The 19250-nt window shown below is 38.1% G+C and overlaps 1 protein-coding gene across 1 annotated transcript in view; it reads left to right on the top strand.

Annotated features, from left to right (window-relative positions):
- The window catches only part of LOC127650016 (E3 ubiquitin-protein ligase MYLIP-A-like), a 31292-nt gene extending 17955 nt beyond the window's left edge, over positions 1-13337 (top strand). The window contains exons 3-7 of the mRNA XM_052135127.1: positions 3713-3898; positions 6927-7124; positions 7608-7772; positions 9637-10048; positions 12090-13337. Coding sequence (XP_051991087.1) covers positions 3713-3898; positions 6927-7124; positions 7608-7772; positions 9637-10048; positions 12090-12272 — 1144 coding nt within the window. The 3' untranslated portion in view covers positions 12273-13337. The remainder of the gene's footprint in view (positions 1-3712; positions 3899-6926; positions 7125-7607; positions 7773-9636; positions 10049-12089) is intronic.
- Positions 13338-19250: the final 5913 nt, after the last annotated feature.

The raw sequence follows: 19250 nt of genomic DNA, 5'->3' as shown, positions 1-19250 counted from the left end.
AACTTAATCTTGCAACACACACACACACACATGCGCATATATATACTGTATATATATTTATATTTATTTATTTATTTGAGTATATTTAGTGTTTTTGTCCAGAATACAAAGGTTAAGTGTAGAGAGAACTTGCAACATTTACTCTGTATAAATTTGTCATAAAAAATTTTACTCAACTTACAATTTTTACTAGCATTAAATTCACAAAAAAAATAAAAATAATAAATACTGCCTACTTCCAGCCTTTCTGTTTAAGCTCTTCAATGACAAACCAACAACCAGCTGTTTTTTCATGTGAAATTATGCTTAGCTACTGTTTTGAAACCAAAAAATGGGGTGATAAAAGGATTTTGACGGTTCTGTAAATTTTGAACTCTGTGCAGTATTTCAGATTATTAAGAAATACTATTAGGTCATAAGATTCACTTTCTAGCCAAAACATGTGAGGAAATTCTGCAGAAAGTGCACCACATCTGAAGCCAAATCCTCAAAAGCCCTGTTTCACAAAACCCTCCAGTTCTCTCTCATATCATACAATGACCCATTTCTTGTAAATTGAAGGGTGCAGGTGTTTCTAATTGAATTCTTCGAATTACATAATCGAGTGCAAAGCATTTCAGATGGAAAGGGACGATTTGTTTCTTTTTGTGGGGAATGTTTAAGCAGGGACATGACAAAGTGTATTTTCATTCTGAAATTACACAAAATGCATTCTTTGAAAAGCAGAGTAGATTTTAATTCTGGCGTAGTATAGAATAGTCCAAGCAAACTGCTGAATAAATTCAATTATTTTAGTTGTATTTCAGCAGGTTATGTCTTTTAATTGGCTTAGTTTCACTTTCAAGTTATAGTGTACTTTGTTGAGGTATGGCCAAACTTTTCAGTTAAAAATATCATGATTTTAAACTGTAAACGCAATCAAATAGGGTGTACTTTTATGTACGTACATGCAGAGCTGATAGGAAAAATGTACCGTTTTGTGCTCTTCTATTGTTTGCGGCCCCTGAAAGGAGCCGTGTCATTGCTAATGAAGATTACCGGCAGACAGAATGATGTCTGTTTAAACTCTTAACATGAAAGCCTGACCTCATGCGCACATGTTCAGGGTTCACATAGGCCTCAATCGCTTCTTGCTGAAAGGACCCATAGGTTTTGACAGGTGGAGGATCTTTAGACAGGGAGGGAGAGAATTGGGTGACACCTATGGCCTCCAGACCGCCTTAAACCCGCTTATCTGATCTGATAGTATTAAGACACCAGACTTCACAACAGCCAAATGCTTTTGTCTGCTCGCAGACGAAAGCTTTGTGGCTGACATAATACCAGGTGCCTTGTTTGATTAAACACTAGCCCTAAATGAATAAATTGTAATCTGTAAAAACTGAAAATGTGTAATTCATATAACAGTCAGTACATTTACAGTATGTGATGCTCAACATGTATTTAACTGTGCATATTATTTTCCATCAAATATTCAATTATGTATTGACATTTATATTTGAACAGGCAGATGAAGTGATTTACCATGGTTAAGGGGTTTTTAGGCATGATAAAATCACTGTAACTGCAGACATTTATTGTCAAATTCATCATCTTTCCATTTATTTTACTTCAGTTGTATGTTCACACCAGCTAATTAGACCCGCATGTAGTGATTCAGGGCTTGTTGATGTTGACTAACTGCATCAGCACAGCTGCGTGATTCTAAGATTAGCCTCATAAAAAGCTTGACTTAATTGAAGCTACATGTTCAATCCTAGATTACTGTTTGACCACTAGTAACCTTTCCCTGCCCCCTCCCCATGTCTCCTATCAGCCGCCTTTGTTATAAGTCAGGTAATTCATCACATGAATGTGATATCACTAGGGAAGTGCCACGTCATACTGGGCGAGACTCCTTTTGTCAAACTGCAGGTCTTGTTTATTTGTCTGGCCTATAAATCTACCTCCATCTTTTACTCCAGCAATTCTTGTAACGCACTCTTTTCATCCAAAGTCAATGTTTAGCGGTAGGGGGTTTTGTCGGCAACACTGTGCGTAACTGATATGCCCGTGTTTGTTTTCGTAAAGATCCATCGCCTGCGTGCAGGAATATATCCCAGCCTGTTTTCAGAGTTTCCATGCTCTGCTGTCTGGGGGGAAAGAGGCATGATGGGGGAAAACATCAGTCCTGTTTGGTCTCAATTTAATCTCAGGGGACATGCTCAATTTGACATTTGTGTTGTGTAGTTGGACATTATGGGGACATTAGGGCTTGGGGTCAGATTTATGTAAAGCAGCCTGAGCTGATTACCATGTCTCAGTTGTACACTGAAGAATGGAGAGCAGCAAGGATGTTTAGGCAGTATGTCACCTGTGAAGTTAGAAGATTCTGTAAAGAAAACGTGTGTGTGTGTGTGTGTGTGTGTGTGTGTGTGTGTGTGTGCATTCGTTCCCCGTGAAGTGTGATGCAGGCACCCAAACCCACAAAGTTGTTATTGTTGTGTTTTTTTTGTTTGTTGGTTTGGTTTTATGTTATGCATGTGCTGTTTTGTTTGTATTTGTTTTTTATATTTATTTATATTTATTTTTGTTTACTCCAGACTTTGCCGGTCTCTCTAGATCTTCTAATCAGCATTTAGTGACTGTTGAACCAGGAAATCACTGTATCTGCAAAATACCTGTTAATTACTGTCGTTACTGTGGAATATGTCTACAGTATTCTTCATTTGCAGTGGAGCAGGAAGTAGCCTGACTCTTAAAATGTAAAAAAAAAAAAAAATCCCAAAGAGTGAGAGAGTTAATCAATAAAAAAGATAAATAAATCAATGAAAACTTGTGAGGGGAAAAAGCTTGTTTATGGTACTTGACACCACTCCTCCCACTGATCGATCAAAGAACAAATACTGGCAATCTTACAGAAGGCTAAAATGGTACTAGTCCTCACAAAAACACATAAGCACGCCTGAATTACAGCTTTAGGGATTTCTGTCGACTTATGTCAGTCCTTTTCAGCTGTGAATAGTGATTGCGGTGTTCATACTGTATGTTGTGGGAGGCTGCAGGCTTATCATTTAGCAACAAGCTGGTTGGGTTATGCGTTAGGGAACAATTCAACTGCTAGGGTTAGATAAGAGACACAAGCCAATGAGACCGGTGTGAAAGTCAAACCACTTCACACATACATGCATACATACATACATACATGAACACACATGAGTTATAAAGATCTCCAATGTTTATTTTTAAAGTGAAAGTGAACATCAGTTGGAATGGAAACAAGTATTTCTGCTTTTCCTTCAACCAATGCTATTTTCAATTGATTGTTAGGCATTTCTGGTTTGTACTGTTCCTCTTTAAAGTTTTGGTTGTTGTTGTATATTTTAATGGCTCATCTGTAGTTGGTTCTTCAAATATGGGCACTTTTTATGTCCCATTGATTTGATTTTGATTAAAACACACTGATCGAAACTTTTCTTTTTGTTGAGGTTATAGTAAAACTCAGAAGTTAGTTAGATGGAACACATTTGAGAGCATGTGTAAGATGTGTGTTTGTAATTCAAGTTCCCCATCACCTGCTCCAGTCTGCATGAAGTGCTCTCACTTTCCAGTCGTACCACCTGCCGTCGTCTTCCATATGTAGTCCCCTCATGTTCCACAATACCACCAGCCATCTGCCTCCATCCATTCTAACGCTCTCTCACTTTCTTTGTCTTTCTCTTCTGTGCTGCAGACACCTGTTTTTTATGCACGTGAAAGAGGATCTTCATCGTGGACATCTGCGAATGTGCTCCGAACAAGCCGAAGTGCTCAGCGCCCTTCTCGCCCAAGCCGAGTTTGGTGACTACAACCAGAACACAGCCAAGTACTGGTACACAGAACTCTGTGGCCAAGAGCCCAACCAGGCAACCATCAACAGGTGAGCCTAAATGCCAGTCACATTTATTTTCCTGACCTTCAACTTGGTGTTTTTATAATGGATATACAACAGATTTAAGATCTTATATTGCATTCAGTTCGACCATGTTATGAATCGATAAGAAAGAACAAAGAAATTTGAAGTCGACTGATGTGAAGTAATGTTTGTCAAGTCATTTGCACTATGAATTTAGCCAGATATTGGCCTATAATTTAAGATGTAAATACTGCAGTATTTACATAAGTTGCAATAGTTAATAGTTGCAATAATCGGCCGAATAGTCGAATAATCATTTTAATAATTGCTAGATTAGTCTATTATCAAAATAATTGTTCGTTGCAGCCCTAATTGTAGGCTGGGATTATTCTCATCCCACAAACTGCAACCCAAAAGAAGCTAACAGTGAGCTTTCTTTCCCACAACATTTCTTACAATACATACCAGTTGCAAAATGGGTGTTCTTTCACTCTGAATTATTTGGTTTGAAACTTTGATAGAGAGTGAACAACTGACTTTATCCTTAAGTCTGAGTATGAGCAATAGTAATGCTGATGAATACCTTTGTGAACGCTGCTAGTTACTTGTGTTTTCTCTTTGCAACTGATTTGAAATAGCTTGCAGCTGTTGCACCCTGTCATGGCAGTGGTTTAGTGTACACTCTGGAGTCTAGTAAAGTATGTTTCAGACTACCTTGTCAAACTTCAACATTGAACAATAAGATAGACTTAACAAGAGAATACATATTTTATCACTAATCATTGCAAATAAGACCGTTTGTTTGTGCTATTGTAGAAGACGCATTCATATATTGACTGTTTTTTTTTTAGACCTGCATGAACTGTAGCATCTCTAATCTGTATGATAACATTCTGATGAACATCTAATCCAGGGGTGTGTCCATGTAAACAAGCACTCTTAATGGTGTTTGTCTAATGGTGTCAGGTTTGGATTGAGGAAATGGAAGGACTCACAATATTACAAAAACAAACAAACTACCCCGAAGGGTAAAAAACAAACACACTCCAGATTGATAACACAGTGACTGGCTGGGCTGGAATGGGGAACCAACAGAAATCTGACTGGACAGGAACATCACTGACAGAGACCTAACAGGGGACATAAAAACAAGCAACATCACACAACAAACTGGTATAGGACAGAACACAAGAGGAGCTTAAATAGAGGAAGGAAATAAGGAGATGACGAGGGTGGCAGGTGGAACAAAAACTAATAATTAGACAGATATTAAGGCAAACGGGAGGGTGGGGTTATCACTGAAGACGGACATGAATGCACAAGGGAATGAGAAAACACAAATCCAAGTGCATTCACATAACATGAGACAAAACACAAGTGCCACAGAGTAAATAAACCAAACCAACTGAAGTGGCTGAATCCAGACACAAGACCTAAATCAGACATGGAACACATACATATCAGGGCTCTGCCACAAAGTGGAAAACCCCAAAACTAAGGGCAGAACCCTGACACAAAATATATATATTTTTTTTTTATTCAAGGCTCTTAACTTTAGTTTTGGTTAGATAATTGATGACCTTATTAAAATGCAATCATAGTGGATGAATGAAACCTGTCTGCAGTGATTTAATCATCATTTAAACTTTCTTTCAAAGTCTCAAATCAAGACTTAAGTATAGACATAATAAAAACAAGAGCTTTGGAAATGGCAACACCTATTAGTGGCTGACATGCCAGATATTAGCATGAGAATTCATTCACAAAAACAGTATTATATAATTAGATCACTTATTTGCCATAACATAAATAATCAGTGGTTTTTGGTGTTAATCAAAGTTAGCTAATTTTATTTTTGTTATCGATTTGGCCAATATTGGAAGCAGAAAATGTGATGCTTATTGTTTCCAAAAGCAAGTAAAACTTGAGATTGAATATTTGATTGTGAGCACTTTTAAAAAATGACAGATCAAACATTATACTTATAATATCGGTCATTTTTGGTTATTGGACATAATAAAAGTAATTAATGGCTATATCGATATATGTCAATTTCTATATCAGTGCATCCCTAGATTCTGTTGGCTGTTAACTTGAACTACAATGTTCCATTTTGTTCCATTTAATCTTATACTGTATATGGCAAACCAAAGTCTTTCTAGCAAGTCAATCCACTGTCGGCCATCTTTTGAACACTGTCGTGAGGCCATTTCCAGTCAGGCCAGTGCAGCTCCAATCTACTTGAATCGAGAAAGACCAAAATAAAATAAAAACAACAACAATTGGTCAAGTATACGATCAAAGAACATTTTAAATCAGCAATACAATACTGGAATAATATATTGTGATTTATTTTATTTTTTTTACCTCCATAATACGCAAAAATAAAAAAGCTATTTTCTCAGCTTGCATAGCTAATGTGCATACGTGTTCTTGAGATGATTGACAGGTAATGTTTGTATCTAAAAGGTGATTGGCTCTTTTAACTGTAAGGTGGGACTTCCTTTCTACATCCGTTGACTGTTGTGTGCTAGAGCAATTTCTTCAATTTATTTAAATAGAAGAGTCTCGTCTCTGCTAAATAATCTCTGGCCAAACACAACATAACATTTTAAAGAAATCCCCTTAAAAGAACGTTCTTCTCTCATCTTTCTAGGGATTCTTTTAAATTGAATTTCTGGGCCGAAACCGATAATTCCCAGCTCATTGTGGCCGATACCGATAATTGTGCTTTTTGTCTTTTTAAACCTTTAAACTAGAGCTGCTTTAAATGAATAAACTATTCACTTGATACAAACATGCAAATAAACCTTGACAAATTATCGGTGAAAATATCGGTATTAATTCCACTAATCTGCACAAATAATAATTTTAAATTTTCCAAGTTATCGACCAATAATGTTTTGGCCGCTGATATATCAAGAACCCCTTACTTTATACCTTCAACTTATCCACTTCTCCCCCTCTTTTCACTTGATCAGTCTTTTAGCATCTGTGCCTTTCATCTTCCCTCTAAACTCAAAGTGTCTCTGTGTTGATGCTTTTTTGGCAGTATCATAGCCAAGCACAAGGCTCTGGAGGGATTTAGTCAGGGCTCAGTAGAGTACCAGGCCCTGCAGCTGGTCTCATCACTGGATCATTATGGAGTGGAGTGGCACTGGGTGCGGGACGCAGAGGGACACAAGTTGGCGATCGGAGTGGGGCCAGAGGGCATCGCTATCTGCCGAGAAGACTTCACCCTGGTTAACAGGTTAGAAAAGACCGCGTGACACAACTTTGATGTGCTGATGATGTTGTAATTCGAAAGAACAGTCATGAAGACACAAGCACAAACATATATATCAAATCTTACATTACAGTGTCAGAAATGTATAATATGGTACAGGGTACACACAGGCTTTGTTCACACAGTGCACCTAATTCCAATATGATTTCTGTGTTGATCTTTAAAATGTATTTTCTACACTCATGTTACAAGAGGAAAAACTAGCTACTTGAAATCAGACCGAAATTTCAAAAACCTGATTATAGTCTGATTTCAAACAACACGTAGATGTGGTTTGAATTTAGTTAATAAACAAAAAAATTGTATGAGTACGTTTTTAGAGTACAAATAGGTAAATTGATTGAAACCAAATTTATTTATGTATTTAATTTTTGCAGGGAGTCTAATTACGTCTATTTGTGATGTCACTGCCTTTGCGTAATGTCTCATCTTTTCCCTTCATTGCAGGATATCCTATCCCATAATACAAATTGCCACGCAATCAGGGAAGAGTGTGTACTTAACAGTCACCAAGGAAACCAGTGACAGTGTGGTTCTGCTGTTCAAGTTGATCAGTAATCGAGCAGCCAGTGGACTGTACCGGGCGATCACCGAGACACATGCCTTTTACAGGTGAGATTCATTAAAACACGAACATTCAGGGGTGAAACCATCAAAACCCTTGATTCTTAAATGGTTTGTAGTGTGTTATTATGCAGAAGTTGTCACTAATTCACCAGTCTCACCACTACATGCCTTGTGCAGAGGACTTCTGTTACTTTACCTTAAAACTTTGTTCCAAAAGCTACCTAGGCTGCATTTTAAGACACCGTAGGCACACTCGACGTGAAGGCTGTTCTAAAAGATTGGGAGCAACATTATTCTGCCCTCCACTTAATTTTTCCCCAATTCTAGGCAGCATAGCTTGTTCTTCAAGGAAGTAATCCCTGAATGCTTTGCAGTGTGATTATGAAAATGTTCATTCAAAATTGCAACTGCCTCAAGAGAAATACAGTTGATAAATATACTTCATTTTTATTGAACGTTTCAGTGTTTGATCATGTATTTTTATGCTTATTGGACCATTGTGTTGTTAGCTTAGCAACATGCTAACCCCAGTGTTCATCCAAAATATTGGATGAGTCATGAGAAACAATTTTACATCTTTTTGTTGCTTATTGGAACGTTGCGTTCCTAGCTTAGCAACATGCTAATGCTGAACTCAATTGGAAACTATTGTTGAGTCTCCTGTGTGCAAGTAAAGCTCTCCAATTCAATATTTATGAGGCTTCATATTGGCTAAGGTGCTGCTTTAGAATTGATGTGCCTATGTAGGCAGTAGACAGCGAGGCAGCCCACTAGGTTTTGGAATGGTGTGTCTTGCATGATTTAGCTTATCTTTAAGCCTCCTGCCATAGTCTGAACCACTCAGAAATGTTTTGTAGACATTATCACAGACAAATAATCTCTCTTTTTGCCCTGGTTATTGTTGGTAAAGCTCTCTTTGAAGTGTAGTTTCTTAGTAGAAACCAGCCTTGTCAACAGTTTGAATTGTTCTGTTGTGAGCTGCAAAAACGCAAGTTTTGTCCTTGTTTGTTTGGTTGTTAGTTAAGTACAGGAATATTCACTTTTGTTTCAGGCTTTCTCTGTACATAGTTTTCATAGCAACCCTAAGCTGTTTCTGTAAACATTTAGCTGTTTAAAAATCTAATTGTACAAAATATACAATGATACTTTTTTTTGGTAATAAAGTTTTGTATGTCCTACTGATTTGAAACTAAGAATTAAGAGTTCTGCAAGTTAAGCTCAGTTTACAACATTTTTGGCATAATGATGATTTCCACCCAAAAAATATTTTGAGTCACCCCTCACCCCCACACCCTTTATTTACAAAAAGCAAAAGTTATGGTTACAGTAATGGACTTACAAAGTGAGTGAATGAGGCCAGTCCATAAACGCTCAAATAAACATTGCTTCATAAATATAGCTTTACACAGATTTCAATTTTATCACACTAAAATCCATGTTAACGTGTAATGTTTATGTCTTGACTATACTATTCGATTTTTTTTTTGTAAGGGTTATGGACTGGCCCCATTCACTTTCATTGTAAATGCCTTACGCTAACAGCTTTTTTTCTTCCCATTAATCAACCTAGATAGGAGTGGCAGCGTTACATAGCCCTTTTCATAAAATGACATGCTTGTCTCTGTTGCCTTACACACTAACACACATTAAAACAGGTGAAAGTTCAGGGAGCTGTTACATCATACTTCAATGAATGGGCAATTAAAGCTTTTATCCAGGGCTGGAAAACCCTCAGCTAGTGCTCTTTGCTCTTGAACACATAACACATGGTGCAATCTTCCATTTCCACAACTATAGCACCTGTTCTGTGCCCCAATCTGTTTAATGTATCATGGATCATTTGAGCTGTTTCGTGTCAGTCTCTGAGCAAATAATGTGCTAATGTTTAATATGTGTTTATTTTCCATAGATGTGACACGGTGACAAACGCGGTCATGATGCAATATAGCCGGGATTTCAAGGGTCACCTGGCTTCACTTTTCCTTAATGAGAATATCAACCTGGGCAAGAAGTATGTTTTCGACATCCGCCGCACCTCTAAGGAAGTGTACGACTATGCCAGGCGCGCGCTCTACAATGCTGGTATCGTGGAAATGATGTCGAGGCCAGGCGAGCGCACCCCTTTATCGCGCTCGCCCTCACATGACCAGGAGGGGCTGCTTGACTGCGGAGGCTGCCAGCAGAGTCGCCTGCTGCAGGAGAAGCTGCAGAAACTGCGGGAGGCACTGCTGTGCATGCTGTGCTGCGAGGAGGAGATCGACGCCGCATTTTGCCCCTGCGGTCACATGGTCTGCTGCCAGAACTGTACTGCACAGCTGCAGGTGAGAGAACATGCATATCAAAGGGACAATTTGCCCAACATTGCAACTGTTTACCACATAACTTTGTATCAGGCGCATAGAGGTCTGCACGGTAATTTGAAGCCCAGACCCGGCCCAAACACGAGACCCGGCCAAACCCGAAATCGCTCAATCTCTCATAATTTATTCACAAAGCTATGACGTTTATTACAATATGCTGTTTTTTTAAGCATTGTAACAACATTTGCAACAGTATAGTTACAGTAAACGTCCACATTTTTAACAAGGCATGACGTCCCCTCAGCAAAAGGGCTAACATTGTCTTACTGTGTATTATAAGTACTAAAACTTTGCCTTGTGAAAAACAATCTGGATTCATGTGTAACAGTCACATGAAGTCCTCTTTCCAATTGGAACTTCTTCAGAATGTCAAATCTTTGAAGGCAGTTCAGTGAATGAATCCAGGTATCTCAAGATAAAATCCTGTGCGAAATGCTGGAAAAACTGTGAGATGCAACACCACAGTCAAAGAAGTCTGTCTGTTCATTGTGAACAGCCCAAACTCGCACATGCATAATTTTTCATTTAATTACAAGCTCAAACCCCAAGTTACAAGCCCAAACACGGACCAAAATCTGAAGGGTTGTGGGTCCTGTCAGCTGCGTAGCATTGATCATGTCCCCTGACATTAGGGGTGAGGTAAAAATTGATTCACAGATTGCATTGTTATTGACTCAAACTATTATGGATCAATCCTTAAACATGTATAATCGTAATTCTAAATTTGGCAGATAAACTCAAAATTTGCTAATCCATTTTTGTTTAAAACTTTAAACAATTTTTAGTTTAGTTTTTATCGTCATCGTTTTCCATAGTATGTGGTAATGGAGAGCTCTTTTTGAATGCTCTATTTACAGTGGAGGAAAACATTGCTGTAGAGGCATAAACATGGCAAAATCAATGCATTTTCAAACACAAATGTGGATAGTGACTCCTTGAATCAAAATCGATTTGATTTGTGAGGAATCTTAAGAGTCCCACCCCTACTTTTAGAAATGACAAAAAAATGACAATTTACTGACGGGAAGGGGTTTATTTTGCAATAACATCCGGCTAACTTTACATTATCCTGTTTATTACACAGCTACTGACCAAATAAATAAATACATTGACATTTTATTTTGCACTGAAATTACGTAATTATGTGAGAATAAAAAATCACATAACCGCTGAAATCAACCTCTGATTTGTGTTTATTCTGTGATGGTAAATGGTCTGCACTTATATAGCGCCTTTTTAAGCCTTAATGGTATTCAAAGCGCTTTACACTGCGTCTCATTCACCCATTCACACACACACATTCATACACCAATGGCGGCAGAGCTGCTAAGTGAGGTGCTAGCCTGCCATTGGGAGCAACTTGGGGTTCAGTGTCTTGCCCAAGGACACTTCGGCATGTGGAGTCGTGTGGGCCAAGATTCAAACCACCAACCCTGCGATTAGTGGCCGACCCGCTCTACCAACTGAGCCACAGTTCTATTTAAATATATACAGATATGTTTATTACACGGCTCTTTGAAATACTTGATTCTGATTAGTCAATGGCACCATCTAGTGTCCTGATATTTCTCAGTAACAACCGCATGTCCACTTATCAGACTGCTCATCCAGGTATCTGAGCCATCTTTCATGTGCATTTATTTTTTTTGCAAGTAGTCTTGTATTAGGCTGAAAAATTAGGAATGCCTGTCAATATAAAATGCCCATGTATTTATTTATATATTTTGTTAATAGCCATGTAATAAGTGGGATCATGTCCGCTTCGTGTCAGGGTCCTGATAACCCTATCTGGGTTTATTTAGTGATAACAACAGGCTGACTGTACATTATCCTTTTATATAATACTTAACGTAATACTGTGTGACTAATCAGATCAGTCCTACACTCCCGCTTTATATCAATATATGAGGGCAATATAACAATATCCCTGGCATGCTATGAATTAAGCAGCTGACCCATTTTAAGATGTTTATTAACAAGTTTGCATGTGTTTTCTTTGCAGTCGTGTCCAGTGTGTCGGTCAGAGGTGGAACACGTCCAGCACGTCTACTTGCCCACTTGCACGAGTCTGCTCAGTCTGACCATCGCTGGTGACAACAGCCCCGAACCTATCCACCGAGTAATGGCCACCCACACCTGCACTACCAATGACTACTCCACCAGTGAGAAGATGTACCAAAACTAAGCTTGCCTACCGGTCTTCCCTGAGACTTTTATTAGATATGACTCCGTGGCCGACTAAGAGTCGGAACACTGTGATGGTCGGGTCACTTGGAAATGTTGTTTTTGAAACCATTGATGGACTTTGTTCAGTCTTTGATATTTGTTTGTCATGTTACTGTTTGTCTCTTAAATTAATTTCATCAGTTGATCTGATAAAGGTTTCTTTTAAAAAAATATATCTATATACATCTATTTTATTTTTATTTTTTATAGAACTTTTCCATAGCATGCTGCAAGTTCAAACTGACATATTTGCCTCATAACCTGCCCAAATCTGTTTTAAGCAACGAGGAATTCTATTGTTTAGGAAGTAGCTTTTGTTTTCCTAATTTAATTGAGTTTTACATTGTGCTTTTAATATGCAATATCCACTTTTCAGTATGCTCCTTTTGCAGTGGGTTTGAGTTTGTTTTAGGTTTGTTTTGAGGTCTTCGAAGTTTCCATGCCAATGACAAGGTATTTATGGTGAGGGGCGCCAACACTCGCAGCACTTTGAGTAGAGAGGAAGTTGTCAAACTGTATTGTATTGTAACTGTAATGTATTTCACTGTTATGGTCAACATAAGATTTTGCTTTTGAATTTAAAGGGTACTGAATTGTTTTATCAGTGCAATGTTAACCATTTAAAGAGTTTTTTTTTATTTTATTTTTTATTATTATTATTTGTTTACCTTTTTTAAAGCTTGTTTTGTGGAAGTTATCTATAGAAAAGTATAAGACCAATATCTTATAGCCACTGTCACTTTACCAAGGAGTTTTCTATGTGTATTGTTCCTAGGGGTTTGCCTTAATGTAGCAGCAACACAGTGTGTTTGATATGCATTCTTTCTTTGCACAGACTATTATTGAAAGATGAAGAGAACTATTTTCTTTACTGCTGACACGTTATCAAACTGGCACAGCAGGGGATATTTTTTCAATTTGTACAAGTAGGATTTGTTTCTGTTTGTTTGAAGCAAAAACTATGTGCTGTAAATAGAGAAATAACTCTCAAACATGTGTATTTCGTTGAACGAGAGATACTAATAAAGCTGTTTTTTTTAAACTTAACCTTGTTTCAATGTTTTTTCCATGTGCATGTTATTGTCAAAACTGTCCTACTTTTCTGCTTTTCGTTCAAGTGAGAAAAACGGTGTCAATTTAATGGTAACAAATTTACTAGGGTTTATTATAAACCACAAGCTAAAGAAAATGGGTCACTATATGACCTCTGGCTCTGCAAGACCCTAATTGTGCTGAGTTCAGCGTGAGCTGCGTACTGTGTGCAGCATACACTACATTTATTTATTTTAATACGTAGTGAAGCAGTTTTGTTTATGTTAATATTTGAACTATTTGTCAGCCAAATCTAAGCCAAGTGATACAATAACGTACAAGAAGCCTTTTTGTTCTCATTTGACATGAAACCCATAAAACAGGAAAGATATCATAGTGGATCCCATTGTAGATCCCCATGACATAGTCGGTGTAAGTTTCTTAAACATATCTGGTAATTTGACCATTTTTATGACAGCAAGATTAGTTCAGGTTGCTAAATGATAAAAGCCCAAGAAAAATACATGACACTGTCCGTAAGTCTCTTAAAATACTGGATAATTTGGGACGATTAATATATTTAGGTTTGGACTATAATTTGGGTTTTGTGACATGACAATGTTAGTTCAGGACAGATTGTCAAATTATAATACACCAAGAAATTTTTCAAAAATTCATGATTGAAATATGTATGATTTTTGTTGTGATCTATATACAGTAAATAATAATAAATAAAAAACGGAAACCCCTTTTTATTTTTTTATACACATATTATAAATATTTTTACTTTTACATTTTTAATCATTAAAAGGCGTTCAATCAAAATGTTTGTTGAAAAACAAAGGAAAATACAAATGAAACAAGAATACAAATAGTAAATTATTAAGAACTTGGCACATGAGTTTTAATACTTTACTTCATATTGGTCACGTATTTGTCATTCATCCATTTTCTTTCCTATATGAACTGTATTTAGCACATGTGTCTATTGCAGCATTCCTTGTTCATGAAGATCTCTCTTAGTTTACCACACTTCTGCTTTAGGCAGCTTTGTGTGTCAAATTAGCTTCGCAGGCCAATGCTATTCACTGCACAAGTCAGATCCTGTCCCTTTCATATTTAAATGAAGTGTGGTTGCTGCAAAAACAACCATGTGATGACTAATTAGAGAAAATGTACCTTTGAAAGTCATGCTCATGTGCTATACCTCTTTAAATTGTGCATATCCTTGCAATTGTTTTACACAGCAAGAACACCTTTCAGTTAAACTCAAATTTGAGTGGCAAACAAACACCTACATATTTTCCATTTGGCGAGCAAAGACTTTATTTCCGTTTATGTATCAGCATGATTTGGTGTACATTTTTTTGGCCAAAACGTTGTATTGTCTAAAAGGGTTCAGTCTGGGTATTGATGCCTGCTTACTGTATTACAGCCCCCTCTAGCGGTTTAGAACAATGTTGCAGACAAAATTGGCTGTGGAGGCCGATGAGCTTAAGAGCCAAATGTGATTTTCAGATTTCTGATTTAGTTCATGTTTAAAGACTATTTTCCTATTTGACCTATTTGACTATTTTAAGGGAATGTGTCATTAATATGCTGACACTTGGTTTAATGTCAAAGGAGGTAAAGTAAGACCCACCATACCAAACAAAAACACAACTGACTTAAGGTTCAAAAGAAACACACATGCAAATAATGTACCCATTAGGAATTCCGACACTGAATATGCTCAGACTAGCTGGCAATATAGTTGTACTGTTTCTAATTGTATGAAGCAATGCGGTTTTACACAGGCCTGCTGTTTTTAATACGTTTGTAAAACAGTTTGGACAGAAGGGAGCAGCAGTGCTCCGAAATCGCCTTGGTTTGTGCAAGCTATTAGCGACATTTTCTCCATCTTGTCTGTTCGAGTGTGGGATTTTAATCAGTTGTACACCTTCACGAACAAATGTGTGGGGGTTTTTTTTACCTTTAAGGTCTCACAACCACAAAAGAGCATAACCACACAGCCAATTGATTGACTTGCGAAGACAAGCGCTGCCTTTACCGCTTTTCTCAATCGATTTGGCACATTCACTGATACAAACTTACAATCATCACATGGTACATTCAGCACACCACTTTATGTGACCTGCAAAAGGTGATTACGCAATCAAAAGAATTAACTTGTGTTTCAAATGTAAATAAATCTATCAATGGATAAATCCCTGTCATCAAAACAAAAGGTTCCTTTATCATTGCTTAGACCAAGACAGTCAAAATGCAAAGGCATCTTGTCAAATGACAGTGTAGGCCCCTACTCTGAAAGTGTGATAGTTAACCACTATGTAATATTGTCCAATTGATAACTTTGTATATGTAGGCTGAATTGTATTGATGTCAAAAAGTCATGGCACACACTATTTTCAACAAAACATTTATTCAAACATTTCTCATCATTGTATGTAGGCCTACACACTTTACAGCCAACCGAAAATACGTATAGAAAGCTTGTACAGAAAAAAATTTATACAACAGCAAAATTCAGGAACTACAATATGTGCAAGAAAAAATAAAATATGCTGTAAGTTCATCAACCTCGTGGGTCTTCCAATCTCTCCTCTCTGTCTGGCCACAGCATTTCATTTACATCACACCTGATATCCTCCCTTATAATGCAATGAGGGGAAAATCTTTTGGCATGTTGCAGTCACCCCCAACAACAATCTACTGCGATATCCTCACAACCAGCATCCATTGCACCCAGTAAGGACAACTGATGGTGAGGACTGTGATCAAAGACCTTCCATCTCCATGCAGAAAAGATCTTCTCAATGGGATTTAGGAATGGTTTGAGAAACTCCATCAAAAAACGTAGGTGGGCAACAAACCATTCCCTGACTGTATTTGAACAATGGAAACTTATGTTGTCCCAAACTATAACATAAGTTGGCAGTGATTTCTTACCAACCCCCTCTCATTCTCAGGAATGAGATCCCTGTAAAGAGTTTCCAGGAAACTGAGTAGATGTTGTGTGTTACAGAGCCCAATGATGGGAATGTGGCTAAGTACACCATTCTCATATATGGCAGCACACATTGTAATGTTCCCTCCACACTGGCCTGGCACATCAACAGTGACTCGGTGACCAATAATATTATGGCCATGTCTCCTGACTTTGGTCAAGTTGAATCCTGCCTCATCAACATACACAAAAATGTATTGATTCATCAGCCTCTAGCTCCATCATTCTCTATAAAAGATAGTAAAGCAATTTAGGAACTAATTTACAGTAGATATTGTAAATCATCCAGTTAAACATATCCACATAGTGTAACATATTCTGCATATACAGGTTGTACTTGTCAATACTGAAAGACAAGGTTACAGCACTGTGTAGTGTACAATGATGAATTCTTACCTGTACATCCATTGCTCTAACTTGTGAGGAAATTGAATTGTTCCCCAGTGTGACAGGTTATTGTGATTGTTGGTTGTTCTATTTAGCCTGTAGGGATTTACACAATGAACATGTGAATAATTGCATTTGAGAGTAATATCATTCAATAGCAAATTAATGCAAACTATTTTGATCTGCAAGGCTTACTCAATGCATTTTGTGGCAAAGCAATTATAAATGACAATAGTCATGTGAACAAATGACCTAATGTTCATATAATTAGTCATATAGTATGACGAAGTTTCATAGTCATTTGGCGATTGTGCCAAAGCAATTGAGAAAAACTGTAAACTGTAGTGCTCATACTGATCTAACAAGATGTTGAGATGATATGGTCATATTGTCTGTCATCCTCTCCATAAGTTCAGTAAGAGACATTTTCACAGGTTGATGAGAGATGATTTCAGTAGTTGATGAGAGCTTATTTCACTGGAAAAGGAAGCAGCGTCCCCACTTCCTGTAGAAATCGGTGTGTGTGGTGCATGGAGTCAAAGTTAGCTGATCGGCATGTCCCTGTTAGCCCCTGCTGGGCTACTCTAATACCCTAGCAACCACCCAGAACACCTTAGCAACCACCTTGCAACTCCCTAGCGACCACTCAGAAGTTGTGGCCCCACTACCTGTTGAAATCAGTGGGTGTGTGAGGTGCAGGAACTAGATGGTTAGCATGTTCCTGTTAGTGCCTGCTGGGCTATCCTAACACCCTAGCAACCATCCAGAACACCTTAGCAACCACCTTGCATCTCCCTAGTGACCACTCAGAAGCTGTGGCCCCACTTCCTGTTGAAATCGATGTGTGTGTGTGGTGCAGCGGGTCAAGAATTAGATGGTTAGCATTTTCCTGTTAGCCCCTGTTGGGCTACCCTAACACCCTAGCAACCTCCCAGAACACATTATCCACTACCTTGCAACTCCCTAGCGACCACTAAGAAGCTGTGTCCCCACTTCCTGATGAATTCAGTGTGTGTGTGGTGCAGCGGGTCAGGAATTAGTTGATAGCATGTTCCTGTTAGCCCCTGCAGGGCTACCCTAACACTCTAGCAACCACCCAGAACACCTTAGCAACCACCTTTCAACTCCCTAGCGACCACACAGGAGCTGTGTCCCCACTTCCTGTTGAAATTGGTATGTGTATGGAGCGGGTCAGGAATTAGATGGTTTGCATGTTCCTGTTAGGCCCTGCTAGGCAACACCCTAGCAACCACCCAGACCACCTTAGCAACCACCTTGCTATTCTATTTTATTTATTTATAGCTGGTTACTAGGTGGTCGCTAGGCAGTTGCTAGGGTGTTCTGGGTGGTTGACAGGGCAATGTTAATTGGTTGCTAGGCAGCTTCTATGTGTTCTAGATGATGGCTAGGGCATTGCTAGTTGGTTGCTAGGCGGTTACTCGGGTGTTCTGGGTGGTTGCTCAGGTGGTGCTAGGAGGTTGCTAGGTGGTTGCTAGGGTGTTAAGGTAGCCCAGCAGGAGCTAACAGAAACCTGCTGATCAGCTAACTTCGTCTCCCTGCACCACACACACACCAATTTCAACAGGAAGTGGGAACACAGCTTACTGAACTTATTGAGAGGATGTCAGACAATATCATATCAGCATCTTATTAGATCAGTATGAGCACCCAGTAGTTAATGCAAGACATTTTCATACATTTGTTTGAAAGATATTTCAGTAGTGATTGAAAGACAATTTCATAAGTATATATGAGAAGAGATTAATTAATGATTGAAAGACACTTTCAGCTACAACTGTGTAAATTTAGTTTAGGTAATGTAATGTAAGTCAACAGAATCAGTTTTATGAATATCTTAATTTCACTAGTGTATGTAAGAAACATTTCAATAATTTATATGAATGAATTTCAGGAATATTTATATCAATGTTGTAATTTCACTAGAGGTCGACCGATACATCGGTTTTGCCAATTAATCGGCACCTATAACAGATTTCTGGAACTATCGGTTAACGGCAAAAATCCCCACCGATAATTTTTCCCTGTTGCGTCTGGTGCTGGAGCAGCTGGTAAGGGTTCACTGTCATTATACAGTATGAGAGTGGCACTGCACTGATGCCTTGTGTTTGATTTGACATGTGAGACTACACTGCATGGATCGGAACAATTCCATAACTTTGCCATAACTGTAACTCAGATAACCACTCTGTACAATTGTAGTTATTAGAATATCATCTAAGAATGCTATTCTGAGATGTGGGTTGACGCTGTTTTGGTGGCACGAGGGGGACCAACACAATATTAGGCAGGTGGTTTTAATGTTGTGGCTGATCAGTGTAAATCAATATAATAATTTCACTAGTGTTTGTAAGATTTTCAGTAATGCATATGAATGAGTATCACACATGTTTATATCAATATCTATATTTCACTAGTGTTTGTAAGAGGCTTTTCAACAATTGTGGTCTACACGGCTCCTCATAAACAAAAAGTACTATGCTATTAACATGA

Source organism: Xyrauchen texanus, chromosome 10 (assembly GCF_025860055.1).
Source record: "Xyrauchen texanus isolate HMW12.3.18 chromosome 10, RBS_HiC_50CHRs, whole genome shotgun sequence".
Classification (NCBI taxonomy): domain Eukaryota; kingdom Metazoa; phylum Chordata; class Actinopteri; order Cypriniformes; family Catostomidae; genus Xyrauchen; species Xyrauchen texanus.
Note: the sequence above shows the minus strand (reverse complement) of the source record. Positions and strands in the feature narration are given on the sequence as shown.